This window comes from Lepidochelys kempii, chromosome 2 (genome assembly GCF_965140265.1).
Source record: "Lepidochelys kempii isolate rLepKem1 chromosome 2, rLepKem1.hap2, whole genome shotgun sequence".
In the NCBI taxonomy this organism is placed as follows: domain Eukaryota; kingdom Metazoa; phylum Chordata; order Testudines; family Cheloniidae; genus Lepidochelys; species Lepidochelys kempii.
In genome coordinates, this window is record NC_133257.1 from 87563394 (window position 1) to 87578283 (window position 14890).

The following is a 14890-nucleotide window of genomic DNA, read 5'->3' on the forward strand; positions in this document are numbered from 1 at the left end:
CAGGGCTCTAACAAGAACCGCTACAGGTTTCTTTGAACTGTAGCTGTTTAAGCCTCTGTACCTATGGTATTTGCAACCTTTCCCTTCCTTCCAGACCTAGTTAAATACCCCTTTCCCTTAACCACATGTCTCGGTGATCATTGGGATCCACAAAGGCTAGCACCAGAAGGCCTAGCTACTGAAGCATCTATGATGTTTGCCTCCAAATCATGGTACACCTAGCACACTACTGGCATCTTAGCGGTTCGGTGTATTCCAGCCCTGAGCAGCCCTAATAGTTACAACTCAGAGTTTCCAGGCCACTCCGAAGGATTTTCTCATAGAAGGGGTGATTGCTGCTTTGGCTTATTAGTCCTCTTTTCATTAAATAATTGTCTCTTAATAAGCTGAAGTACTTTATAGGCTATTAAGTGAAGGACTCACTTCACAGTTAATAAGAATAAAAAAAGAGAAGTTCATTATTCAGGTATTTGAATTATTTCAGAACAGTGGCCAAGTCCTGCATGCAAACACTCTCGCTAATGTGTGGGAAAGGCAAGCAAAATTGATCCAATGACTGCAGGTGAGTTCAAGCCTCTTGGGTACCTACCGTGTGCCATTTGCCATCACTGATGGCAGCAGGGTGAAAGGCTACTGCTTTTCCTTTTCCAAGATCAAATAAGAAATAGAGTTGTCCCCCATGAAGCTGAAGGGCTGCATAATCAATCTGGTTCTGGTGAGCCAGGTAGTAAATCAGGCCACTAGAGGCATAGGTTCTCAGATTCAGCTGGACAGAAAGTCTAGACAGTAAAAATAGAATATTTTTCAAATCCTTGTTCTGTCGTGATAGAAAACTTCCCTTAAGACTAAAAGTTATTGGTTTAAAAAAGGATCAAAGTAAATTATAACCCACTGTATATGTTTGAAAGCATGACCAATAGAGTTTCCACAATAAAAAATAATACCATATATCAGAAACACACGAACAGCTTGTCACAGGGTGAGTGGGCTCTTTAAGGGGGTTGGATTCAGCTGCACCTTGTGAAAGGCTCAGGCCACCTCTCCAGGTGAGGGAAATGAGCCCTGGGCTAACCTGGTAGAAGCCTGTGACTCATAGCCAGGCCTGCTGGGATATATAGAGAAGCCTGAGTTCAGGGAGAGACTGAAAAGATCAGGGAGATGCTTCTTAGCACACAGACAGATATCTAGGGAGTGTATAAGAGCAGGGTGGGAAGGTTGGATACCAGCCCACTGGAGGAAAAACTGAGCAGGTGGACTCTCTTTAGCTCTCAGGACAGGTGGTCTGAGGAGTGAGTGCAGAAGGGAGCTCCTGCAGGGGATCCAGAGGGAATTGGGGAAGAAGTTTCTGGAATAAGACCTGGCTGGAGTATTTTTGTACTGGGAAGGAAAACCCTGTGAGAGATTTAGAAGCCCACAAGGGGCACAAAGGACTGCTATGCCTGAAGAGAAAGTTTGGGAGACTCTGATTTTGAGTTAAACTATTAATTTATGTCAATAAAGAAGATCCTGGGAGAGGAGCGTAGTTACAATCCACCAGGTGCGGTGCTTTAGTTGATAATGGCAGAGTAAAGAAACTGAGGCAGAGGCAAGGTCTGATGCTGGGTTTGGGGAGAGACACCACTCCTTCATACACCATTCCTTCATAAAAATTGTTCTCTTTGTCTTGCATTTAGCTGCATAAATGTGTTATGTGTCATTCAAGATGTACCTACTTCCTTCTGACGGTAGACTGATTAAAAGGCAGTACTATGTGGCTGCCTTTAGCAAGGCCAAACTGGTGGGCACTGGGAACATGATCTGGTATTGAATCCTGTGCACACTGTCCCTGTTAATGAAAGAGCTTCATTAAAGAGAATATTCCACAAGAGATATTAAAATATGTTGTTGCTTAAGGAGTACTCTTTTATGGTGACATAGCTGTGCTGTTTGCTCCATGTGCAACTGACACACTGGAAAAATGTGAAGTGTACTGTAACAGCAATCGCCTGAACTCTCAGACAGTTGGGACATTTGGCAGGCACAAAAAAAATGAGTTATAATGACTAGACCATGCTTCACAGCACTAACACAAAAGTCTCTGCTAGTTAGGTGTTCTAGCTTTTGATTTATTAATTTACTTCCAGTTTATTTGTTCATTAGTCTCTCGGCCTTTATCACGGGGAGGTCAGAGTAGAACGTTGGTGTGAAATTCCTTACCTACTCTTGGTGGAGATATATTCTCATCTATTCAGAGCATCAATAGCTCTGAATCAGAGTATGAAACAAAATTATACTACAGGTCTCAGACGGCTTAGCATTTCTTTTTATAGGCATGTGGTATAAAATCCACAAAACCTATGTCCCCGTCCCACATAAAAACGATTACCAGACACTCAGAAAACACTCAGTCATAAAGATATACAGCTCCAGAAAGAGAAAAGTAATGCTGCATCATGTCCTGGGGAATATAGCCCACACAGGTATTGTGTGAACTACACAGAGGCCCAAGACCCACAGGTAAAGACTGTGATACTATTATTGATCCTCTGCCCCCTCAATGGTCCGGGTTTGATCCTCAGCAATGAAAGCATGGCAGGGACTTGCAACTGTATGCACATGACCACTGAGTTTTGCATGGTGACATAACATTGATTCAATCAACTTTAATTTGCACTGCAAATCTCGGCATAGATCCACTTTGGCAGGAGAACATGCCAATAATAGCAACTACTCTCTAACGTCACCTGCCTTGAGGTCTATATCCCCCTTTTTTATGCAGAACTCCTCAGTTGCAAGTGTACAGGTGGCTGATCATTGGCACACTTAACTGCATTTCCCTTCCTCATGGCCTTCAAGGTGTAAGGCCCAGAAGTGACTGCTGTACAGAGGTATAGTATGATATACCATTGCTTTTTCCCTTACAAACCATCTTTTCAAGCCCTTGTTCATGTCATTTACATTCAGCTCTATCTCTCCATGACAAAGAACGGAGGTAAGCATATGGCTCTGTATTTGGGGCTAAGAAAAACACAGCTAGGATAGACCTTGCTCCCCCCTCAATACTCACTTTGCCGACAGGGGCAGCATGCACTAAGTTTGTAGTATGTACTCTCTTAATTTCGGTAAGAGGCCGCAGAGGAATTGGCAATGGCTGCAGTTCTGGTTGAATCTCAATATCCTCTGCTTGTATGGCAGATTTAGGCTTCTCTGAAAGCAAGCAGCTGTCCATATCCACATGCTCGTACCTCACCGCAGTGGTGAAATCCAGAAGCCTGGGTTTACAAAGGAGTAGATGACAGTACTTTACAAGAACTTACCAAGTTGTCAATGGGTGAAGATTTGCACATCAGTGGAAAATGTTTCAAAAGGGTTAAGCACAGTGGGAGAAAATCATTAAAGAGTATCCTCTAATTCTACACAACAATGTTCATGCAACAGTTTTCTTGGCCAGCTATCTTATTTGTGCATGCAAATCGGATCACTGGGAACCCAACTATGTGGGTTTGTGCAATGTATCTGTATGCATTAAAGGCACTTCTGAGGCTGACTGAATATCTGAAAATGTGGCCAGCAATACTCATTGATGCAAGTTTGATACTAATCTCTTTTGCATTTTCCTATTTATTACAGAGTGCTGGCAGAATGCTTGCCCACAGCACACACACACAAAAAAGAGAGATATGGTCCATGCCCTGGAGATCTTATAGTCAAAAGCAACAGTTTACATTTTATATACACAGGCCTGCAGTTCCATTCTCCAAAAGAGTGCTGCCATTCATTCGGACTTACTGCATGTTAAAGATCAGATTTCTAATACAGCCGTAAAAAGATTCTGTCATCTTGAACCCAGAAATGCCCTCTCCTGCTGGAACCCCACCAGCGTAGAAGTTGGAAATATTCATGGGGCTCATTTCTGCCAACAAGCCAAGTCTCAGTTCTGCAGGATTACTTTCATCCACTTGTACTGTTATCATCCTGAAAGGGTGAAGCGGAAAATCATTCAACAAGGAACTTAATTTCAATGTCAGGAATGCCAGGTGCTAAGAAATAAAGATTCAGTGGCTCTAGAACACTTTTTATAGTGGGGGTGCTGAGAGCCAGCAAAACTGTAAAGCAATGGTCCCCAAATTTTTTACCTTGTCCTCCCCCGCTCATCTGCACCCCTCTCCCATCCCCTAGAGTTGGGAGCAGATAAGTGCAGCACCCCCCACACCCTAGTTCCCACGCCGATTTAAAGATTCAGTGCTTTTGATAATCCACCTAAACTATTTACAACTAAAGAGGTTCTTTGAATAATATTTTAATATTTAGTAGGATGAATTTGTTGAGTAGCTTTAGAAATGTGACGACTAATCCTGTTACAGGAGTAAATTGGACATGTATGTTTCTTAGTCAAATAAATAGTCAATTAACTGTCTACTTTTTCTAGCAATATTTAGTAAATTTTATTCAGGTGGTCCAGACTGTCTAAAGCTTTCAAGAGAGCTTTCATGCACAACTTAATCAGTGGCTGTATGCAATTACCATATAAATCAGGACTCTTTCAATAACAACAGAAACACACAACCCTGATTATTCCACTGAAATGAGCTAGCCAAGCCAGTTCTTCAGGGAACATGGTGAACTGAAAATGACATACAGTAATTAAACGAGTGATACTGTTCACAGTCACATGTACCTCTTATTCCGGATCAGGATAACAGAATGTTCTTGCCCATCACTGTATGTTCCATTTGCAGGCTGGAGGATGATTTTTCTAGTACTTGCTCTGTCTCCTGCATTAATATACACTGCAAGATGACCATCAATCAGCATGATGGAAAAGAAGGGCTGTGGAGATTTAATCATTCAATTAATTTTTTTACTGCAACTTTGTTTTCTTTCATACCCTATAAATAATACTTAAAAGGGTGATGTGGTCAAATCTGCCACCAAATGTAGGTGTTATAGACAAACTCCGATGAACTCCACAACCAGAAGGAAACATCCATCATTTATTTTATTTATTTGTTTTGTTTATTTTTAAAATTTCAGTGGAAACAAATCAAAAATAAAATATCAAAATATAAACTGGCCCCTGCAGTCAAATACTGGAACACTGTGACAGTGAATGAGAACAGATAACAGCTAGAGAACTAAGCCTTCTAACTAAAGAGACATGAAAGCTGGGAGTCCCTCTGTCCATGGTAAAAGCTCAGGTAAAAACGCAATCCCTTTATATCCCCATAAGATAGTGCTAAAGGAAAGGATGCTGGGATGCCATCCTTGGACGCTGCTTGGGAGCTCTATCTTTCACACCAGCCTCCAGATAGCAGATATTCGATAAATTTGAAGCCAACAACCACCACCTTCTGCTGGAAAGGGAAAGGAGCATTGTCTCTCCCTCTGTTCCCCCTCTCATTCCAGAGCCTCTTGAATGTTGTAAGTTGAGTGGGTGTCTACTATCCTACCCTTCTACCAGCCTCCTGGCTGCTACAATCAGATATCTGGGGTGCCTTCACCACTCTACTTCCTACCCAATCTCTGTGTTTGAGTCTTCCTCCCCACTGCCTGCCTCTGTTGCTGTTCATAGCTTTTCTAAGTAGTAGCAGGATGAAACTGACTTGATTCTTTTCAGCTTCAACCTCTCCACATAGCAGCAGCAAAATCAGCAATGCTCTGGTCAGTTTTCACTCTGCTTCAATTCTGCAAAACCATGAGCAGCAGCAGAGGTACTGGAGTTGTCTGTCTGCAGATTCAGGAACACAACACTGCACTTGTTTACCTTTGGCTGATATTTGGCTCATATTTCTTTGCAACCATCAGGGCTAGATATATTTTTTTAATTTGTAATGCAAGTTTACATTCTGAAAGAGTTGATATCATTTGCTTGAGAAAAACTTCCTATTCACTCCCCAGTGGATTATTTTCTAGCAGTGCTATCCAGTTTATATTCTTAAACTAAGCAGGTGATCAGACACGTAGAAGCAAAGTTGTGAAAAAGTATTTAAGGTTTAAAAGCAGTCAGTACTGACCAAATGTGCTTGTCTTCGTCGTCGCTTCTCCATTCCTTTGCTGAGACCAGCCAAGATGATGCCACTACTGTTCTTAGTAGCAAAAGTTACCATCAGTTCTGATTCTGGAGACAGGGACTTAGGTAGCAACTCAATGTAGCCATCATTCAAGATGCTAACACTACGGATAGGCTGTTTTGTAAAAGGAGAGAGATAATTGATATTTTTGTCCCCTATGAGATGTTGAATGTGAAAGAACAATAGCAATAGTGGACTAATTGATAATTTATCAACAAAGCAATTCACTTCTACTCTCTACATTGCATCACAAAACACTGATTCATTGTTTAATCCACAGCAATAATCAGATTATAACACCCTAAGAGAGCTGCCAGTTTCCTACCTCCAGTATGCACCCTTTTCTCACACCATATGAGTTTTTTAGCAAGTCAAAGGTAGAGCGGGATATTTCTAGGTTCTTAATGCATCCCACATATGTTCTGCTGTTAAGCCCTTTCCTGAAAGAAAAAATTAGTTTCCATGGTAAAAACAAAACACTGGTTTAATAATTTTAATTGGGATTTATTGAGGAAAATGTAAAGTTACATTATTCAACAGGAAAAGGAGAGATTGATTTAAAGGGCTGATCCTGCTCTTTGAAATCAGGGTTAGTTTTCTCATTGTTTTTAATCGGAGCACACTAGAGCCAAAATGTAGCCACACAACATACATTAAATCTTATCTGAACTACCAAATCCAGAGGAGACGGCATTAAAAGCTGGAACACACAAATGTACAACAATGCACTGCAAAACCAAAGTATGACTCATTTCCAAAGCTTGGGGGTAAATCCTCAGCTGCAATGACACAGCTCAGTGAGGGAGGAGGTAAAGGCGCTCTATACCACCTATCCCACCCCTTCCTTCTTATTAGAGCTGTCTGGTGCAAGTTAGAACAATCTAAGACCTGGTCTAACTTGCACTGGCTCATTGTGGCTTCCTAGGGGTTCAGCTGTGGGCACTAATTATCCAGGCACAGAGATGCCATGTAAAAATCTAACTACCTTATTTGCAGGAAAAATCAGATATAAACTTTAGAGCCATTATATTCAGGCTGAATTGAGTCAGCTTGAAGAATTGACCAGTGTGGGTGTGTAATAGAGAAAGCATATGTTGTAAACTGGAGACATCCACAAATTATTTTTTTTAAATGGCTCCTATTGGGATATTTTATTTTTGGTCTTCCTATAGTCCAAGTAATGAGAAAGAGTTGCAAAAATTCCATTTTAAGAGTTTTTAAAATGTATGCTGAAGAACAGGTTTTTTTCCATTAACACTAGTTGGAAACCATGGTGTCTACATAAAGTTTGCATGCATTCAGACTATGGTTTTATTTGATTTGATTTTACACTTCAGGAACACAGACTGATTTGGCTATTTTAAAAGGAAACAAGGCCCTCACTACTCTATCTATATGGTATGTTAAAACCATAAACATTATAAACAGCACTGGAGTAATGACAATTGTTATTTAAATAAGAGGAGTAAAGTATAAAGACATCAGCATGGACTACATCTAGTATATGGTCAGTTAATCCCTGGCACTTAGTGGTTTAAATTAGGTAGTGTGGTCTAGAGGATAGAGCACTGGACTCGGACCCAGACCCAGGAGACTTGGTCTGTTTGTGACTTGGGGGTGAGGAGGGTAATGTCACCTCTCTGCTTCAGTTTCCCCATCAGTAAAATGGTGACAATGATGTTTACCTCCCTTTGTAAAGCACTTTGAGATCCACTGATGAAAACAGTTAAGAATAAATAATAATAATGGCCAGCTCCTCAGCTGGGGTAAACTGTCATAACTTAGTACCTTCAATGGAACTATACATTTACACAAGCTGAAGATCCTCCCCAATACTTACAAACACGTAAGCAGAGGAAAAAACAGAAGGAAGAAAGAACACTGTACCAAGGGTGACCAGATGTCCGATTTTATAGAGACAGTCCCAGTTTTGGGGTCTTTTTCTTATATAGGCTCCTATTACACCCCCACCCCCTGTTCCGATTTTTCACATTTGCTGTCTGGTCACCCTAACTGTACCTCACAGCCCTAGATCTTGGCAGTCCACCAATGTAAATTGGGTCCTTATCTGAGCGATTGAGGTCTGAGGCTACGCCAGGGGATTCTCCTTGCTTGGTTTCTTTATAATTAAGATTATATGCATCCATGACAGCCAAAACTCCTGCAAAGAAAGAAAGTAAAGATCAGCAAAATAAGACATGATTTTCTAGCGTGGCAATATTTTTGTATGAAATGTACAATAATTTTCCAAGTGAAATGAGTACATGTATAGTCATTTTTTCATTATAAAAGTTTAACCTATTTTACTCTCAAGATTTTAGATAAGCTAGCCAGTTCTTTTACCAAAAACAAACAGATTTTGGAGAAACCAACAGAAAAGTATCTATGTATAATAAATAAAGATACGATTCTGTCATTCATGACTTCTTCAGCTACAGCCTGCTGCAGCAGCGGGGCTGGAGCAGCTGTCAGCCCCTGCCCAGGAGCAGCAGGACTGGAGCAGCGGCTGGTGGTTAGCCCCGCTGCAGGAGCAGTGGCCCAAAGCTGCAGGAACAGCGGGCTGCCACTGCAGAAGCAATGGCTCTGGGCCACAGAAGCAGTGGCCAGTGGCCACTGGGTCAGCCCGCAGGAGCCAGAGCAGCTGTCTGGAGCTGCTAGAGCAGTGGCCCACAGCACTGACCTGGGCAGCAGCTCAAGAAGTGGCCTGAGGACACCAGAGCAGCAGCCAGAGCAGCAGCCCAAGGGGATGCCAGAGCAGCAGCCGGAGCAGCAGCCAGAGACGGAGCCGGGCTGGGTCAACCACCACCGCAGGAGCAGTGTCAGGACTGGAGCAAAGGCCAGTGGTCAGACCCGATGGGGTTCCCACTGTAGTCCTTCCCTCACAGACAGGTCATGGGCTTCCATGAATTTTAATTTATTGCCTGGGTCCTGTCTGGGACTTTTATTAAAAACACTCATGACAAAATCTTAACCTTAATGATAAACTACATTTATTGTTATTATCCCTCAGTCTTCCATCATGGGGATTTAAAACAAAATAGCCCCTCTGTGAATGGGCACGCCTTCACTCTTCTGGGGAGGAGACTAACAAGCTCTTCTGCCCTGTTCAACACCAACAAGGGGCACTGCAATGCTTTTTTTGCCTGGAGTGGGTGGAGTTTTAATAGGGAAAACTGTCCTACAGAAAGGAGCAGTGAACAGGAGGAGGGCTGCTCTGCCTCAGAGACTGCTGACAGCAGAGACAGGCCAACTGAGAGAGAGACAGCAGCAGGCCTCACCCCTCCCAAAACTGCACGGCCCAACTACAAAGCAGTATGCCCCAAGAGGAGGGGCCAGAGATTGAGCCCATTAAAAGGCAATAAATGTGTTGACAGAAGAAGCCCAAAGGGTTGAATCCAGAAAGACTGCCTGATTGCCTTGCCTTTCTTTGTTTTCATCCAGATTTCCCTCTCTAAGGGAAAGAGAGAGGAGAGGACCTTTCTTTTGGCTGTTTGTTTTACTAAGAAAACCCTTCATGTGCTACAAACTGTGGGGGAAGGACATTATAAATGAACAGAAGTAGGATATTATAAATGAACAGAAGTGGAGCCCCTGCTCCCCCACACCTTCACAAAATCTTTAAACATAAAAAGGGAAAAGCTATTGTCTAAAATGTATCCCCATGAGTCACCAATAAATCCTGACCACAAATTGACTCCGTAGGTTTGGGTAGTTAGGAGTTTTGCTAAACCCTCCATAGAATTCCTGCATTTTAGGTGCTCAAATGCACTTGTTCTCCTTTGGCTTTCCTTAACATTCTCACAGTGCCTAAGAGCGCTGTCTTCTGGAGGTCACTGATCATGATGTCTTGTATCCTAATGTGTTCTTGAATTTTTCATTCGTACGCTTAGGGATTGCTCCAAGTACTTCAGTAATCACTGGGATTGTATTTGTTCTCTGTATTTGGTCTCCCATAATTATTCCACTTTGTGGCAGAGTTCTTCATACTTCACCATCTTCTCTTCTTGTGTTTTTTTTTTTTAATGTTTCTGGCTGCTAGTATGACAATATTAATTGCCATGTTCTTGTTTGTCTTTTCTACAAAAACTGTTTCCAGCCTCTTTGCCTGCACCGTTTGGTCTGTGAAAATTGCCAGATCCCATAAAATCTTAACCTCTTCATTCTCTAGAGCTCTTTAAAATGTGGTGATCAGAATACCACATGGTTTATTTAAATCTGTTATTTGGCTCAGAGGCTCCAATGAAGCCACTTGATGATCTCACTGTGTCTGGTCATATATTCCCTCCCAGCTCCCACAGGAGCTCAACACGTCCTGTTTGGAACATATTCTGCAGTTTGGAGAATAGTTATGTCGGTCCGTTTTGTTTCCAATGTAATTAACCTTTAAGGGTGCACTTAGAATGAGGTTCTCTGTCTCTCTCGAGGTATCCTTTTACCACAGTTCAGGGAAACTGCACCTGCATTTCCCTCTTATGATCCAGCAAGGGCACCCACTCTTAGGGAGGAAGGGGCTCCTCATAACTGAGGCTATATGGTTGTATTGTACCTGGAGCTTAAGAAAGAGACAAACAATAAACACATGTGGTGAAGGTACATTGGTGGACCTGTGTGCTGATTAATTCACCCAGAAGATTTACCAGCCAGGGTTTTCCTGGAGAGGAAAAGGGAGCCCATTCACACCCAACAAGAGGTTTTTCTGTGGTCACAAGTTCATCAGCTGTTAGCTCAGAACAAGCCCCCTCATGAATCTGGGAGTTACTCCTTTAGGCTGTTATTGCCTTTTGATCGTGGGAATAGGTAATTCAGAGAAAATGGACCACTCCCCATGATAAAGCTTCAAAAGATCCAGTCCAGATGTGGGCTTTTTCATTTCCCTCCTTGCAAGTATTTCCTAGGAAGCTTGCTCAACTCAGAGATCATTCTTGTCTTAGCCCTTTGTTGAAAAGAATCCTTTGAAGCACATAACACTTCTGCTTCCCATTAATCATGTCTCCCAGACAAATTACACACAATTCCACAGTAACACATAAACATTTACATTTTTAATACAGTGAGCTCCTAAAATACTTAAACTTAACAAGGTTTAACTTAATTCAGTAAGGTTTGTCCAGCATATTGCAGGAAGTTGTCATATCTGTCACACTGTCACGCCTGCTACAAGCCATGAGTTTGCTAATCTTTGATCATTAAAGGGTTCGATCTCTCTTCATCACTCTCTGTTTGCTGATTTCTGTGTAAATCTTTCAAGTTTTTCTTGGGCAATTTGCTTTCTCTTTTCTTTTGTGCTTTCTTGGGCTGGGACACATACTTTCAGCCACTGCTTGTTATTGCGATCAGAGGATCTTCACTCTGGTTGATTCCTCATTTAATTTGCAGTTATATTTTTCATTGTCTGTAGCAAACCTTTTTCTCTATCATATCATCAGACGTACATCCTATCCACCTCCTGACTGAGATTCATTACTCCGTGCATCACCAGGAGCTTTCTTGTTTGGATGTCAAATTTTTTCTTCTCTGGATTCCACTGGATTGCTCCAGCAGTGTATGGTACTACTGAAATCACCACATATTAATTCGGATTAAATTCTTCTATGTGGGTTTTATCCTTAGAGCCATTCTTATTTGTCTGTAGTATTCTTTCCTCACTTCTTCTTTAACTTCTTCATGTTGTAACTCAACAGTTCCCAGATTCCAAGGTATTTAGAGGCCATGCTGAGAAATATCTTGGATAGTACCTTCGTTAACTTGTATGTCATCTGACTGTACCACTTATTCTTTACAAACACCAATGCACATTTAGCCACCCTAAATCATAGCTTTATGTTTTTTTTATTTATTTATTAATTATTATTATTATTACAGTAGCACGTAGAAGTCCAGTCATGGACTAGAACCCCATTGTGCTCAGAGCTGCACAAACACTGAACAAAATGATGGTCTATGACCAAAGAGTTGGACTGCAATGCATAGAGTAATGAATATCAATCAAGACAGGGATGGGATGTAAAGCTAATGATAGGTCAGAGAGAAAGATCTGCTATTAACCCTTATGTACTCCTCTTGTGCACTTATAATGGGGCTGTGGAGGAAACAATTGACTATGAAAAATATAACCATGTTCCAGTGTTTAAAGACTGTTTAAATGTGTTTTCCTTTCTTCCTACACATCACACATAAAAAAAACCTAACAAAGGGAATAATATCAAGGTCAAGCTTCATTCACGCATCAGAGTGCTCATATGCCATGCAACTAACTGGCATTGCCATTACTTTCAACAAGAGAGCACCACAAAAATGGCTGTCAAAGAATGAATGTGCAGTGGGAATTACCAGACAAAACTGGCATGGAATGGTGACATTCCTAATGACTTCCGACACTCATTTGTAAAATGATAAACTTTTACTTTTTAGTCTGTGTCCTACCTTGCTTCTTGTTACGACTGAATGAGATTTTGTACCATGTTCCATTATTGTAACGATTTTCAGTTTTAAGTGTAAGAGGTCCTGAACCAAGATCAACAGTTAATCTAACTTTGCCATCCACGAGCTCTAGGGACAGGAAATCTCTCTGCAGAAAAAAATATACAGATACACTGAGTAAAAAAAAAACATATGTAATAATGAATACTTCAAAGATCTTGGGATATCCTTATTAAAAATTGCAAGTGACTAATGTATACAGAATATCTTGTATTCAGGGCACCTACTTTTCCTATGTTCAGAAAATCTAATCTCTTTAATACCATTTTAATAATAATAATAATAATAAATAATAATAATAATACTAGTACTAACATTAAGTGAGCAACAATCAGCGAAGCTAGAACCCTGTTTGCCACGGAAAAACACACAATTTGCATTTTTACAGAGAATCTAGTTTTTACTACTGCCATCTGGGGCAGAGAGTCCAAGCCCCAGGGACCCGTTTCATTTCAATTGCAGAAAAATGTGGATTTTAGGTTTTTTTAATCGGATAATTTTGCATTTTTTATCACGGGAAAACTAGGATCCCTGGTAATAATACTCTGGAAGGCTATCCCCATGTTTGGATTCCTTCTGTTTTTACCCCATCACTATGAAGGGTGGTCTGACCCACCATCAGGATTGGTTACCCCATTTGCTGAAGCAGGTTTCAATAATAAATGTCACATATACATTTCCTTTGTTGATTTGGGGCCCCTTGATAATATCTCCTCAGATTACCACCCTTTTTTAACATATTTTGAATTATCATCATGGACTAATACTCCATGGAGAATATTTGTATTTTAATTCTATTGCTTCTAAGAGATTCTCAGAGGTCAAAATCATATAAGATATCTATGTCACAATACACAGTGGTAATTGGTTCCAAGACAGAGAAGTAGAAAGATGGGGAAAATCAAACCTTTACAAGGTTAGTTTCCAAATACAATTTTGATCAGTGTAAAATCTCAACAGTTTTCTTACGGTGCCATTAGAAGCAAGATACAGCAGGAGCCCATTAGGTGAGAAGGTGCTGAAAAACATGATTATCTGAGTCACAGTGGAGCGGAGGGCCCTCTCTACAACTGAATATCCACTGCCGTCAAAATGAAAAGAAGTATCTTCATCCTGTGGGCTATACAAATGAAAAAGAAGTAGCTGAAATGCTGAATACCACAAGACAGATTTGCATTTTTCCAAACACAGTATTTCATATGCAACCTCGGAAAATGAAATCAGTTGGGGCAGCCACTAGCAACATAATTAGGAAGTGAAACCATAGAAGGAGACTTGAATCTTGTATGCCATGAATAATTAAAGGATTCCAGCCAAGGGCCACTTTTATTATTGAATCTCTGAATATCTAGTTTAGCTTTGGGGGAGAATTTACACAAGATAGAAAAACCTCTCTTTACCCCTCTTCATAATAGAAAAAACAAAACAGTTCCCAAAGGAAATAATTAATTGCTACCACTCTGACTCTCAAACTTAAAGAATACCATGTATTTTCCCAAATTCCTTGAATAACTGGATTTACATTACAGCAAATATTCTGTTATCCTTTTTTCCTTGCAATGTTTCTTAAAAAAACACATTTTTATACATAATCATGCAACACCCTCTGCTGGTTCTAAATGGAAAATTCTACAAAAAGTTGTTGCCAAACCTATTTCATTTCAAACCTATTAAGTCTGCAAACATTTAGAGATGTAAGCAGAAAACACTCTTGTAAAATGGTACACTGACCACCAGCGTTATCTACTGGTGAAGCAGGGATATGGCAGGATATATCCCTTTTCCATTACAATTCTGTCTTGTGAGGTCTGTCCCTGCTTTTGTGGCTCAGCTCCCTCCCCAGCCAGATCACACATTCCAGTCCACCCTTTGCGGGGATATACAAAAGGAAGTCTGATATCGGGGAAGTCTTTCAGTGCCTGCAACAGCTTCAGGGCTTTCTCCTTAGTCCAGGGACTTGGAGTTTGGACTCTTGAGCATTCAGGGTTTTCCCCTGCTGGATTCCTCACCAGTATAAAGGGCCCAAAACTATTCCTTAATGTCTTGTTTTCCAGCATGGGATTTGTATACCCCACTGCATACCCTTCCCCAGGTCTTGTCTTCTGCACCCAGGTCCCCACCCTCTCGTGAAAACTGCATAATTCCGGGGTTGGCATTCTTCATGTTGTTCAACCAGCAAAGACAGGCATGGTCTGTTACTAACAAAAAGGGGTTTCCCAGCAAACAGTATCTTAGGGCATCTACAGCCCATTTCTCAGCTCAGGCTTCCTTTTCTATGACTGAATAGGCCACCTCCAATGGGAATAGTTTTCTATTTATATAGAGGACTGGTGGTTCCTCTCCCTCAACATCCTAGGAAA

The 14890-nt window shown here is 41.1% G+C and overlaps 1 protein-coding gene across 1 annotated transcript in view; it reads right to left on the reverse strand.

Moving 5' to 3' along the window:
* Nucleotides 1-14890, reverse strand: part of LAMA1 (laminin subunit alpha 1) — a 153900-nt gene that overhangs the window by 10769 nt on the left and 128241 nt on the right. Inside the window, 10 exon segments of the mRNA XM_073331559.1 lie at nucleotides 590-779; nucleotides 1713-1825; nucleotides 3047-3251; nucleotides 3769-3954; nucleotides 4658-4809; nucleotides 5994-6164; nucleotides 6376-6490; nucleotides 8070-8211; nucleotides 12474-12618; nucleotides 13500-13650. Coding sequence (XP_073187660.1) covers nucleotides 590-779; nucleotides 1713-1825; nucleotides 3047-3251; nucleotides 3769-3954; nucleotides 4658-4809; nucleotides 5994-6164; nucleotides 6376-6490; nucleotides 8070-8211; nucleotides 12474-12618; nucleotides 13500-13650 — 1570 coding nt within the window.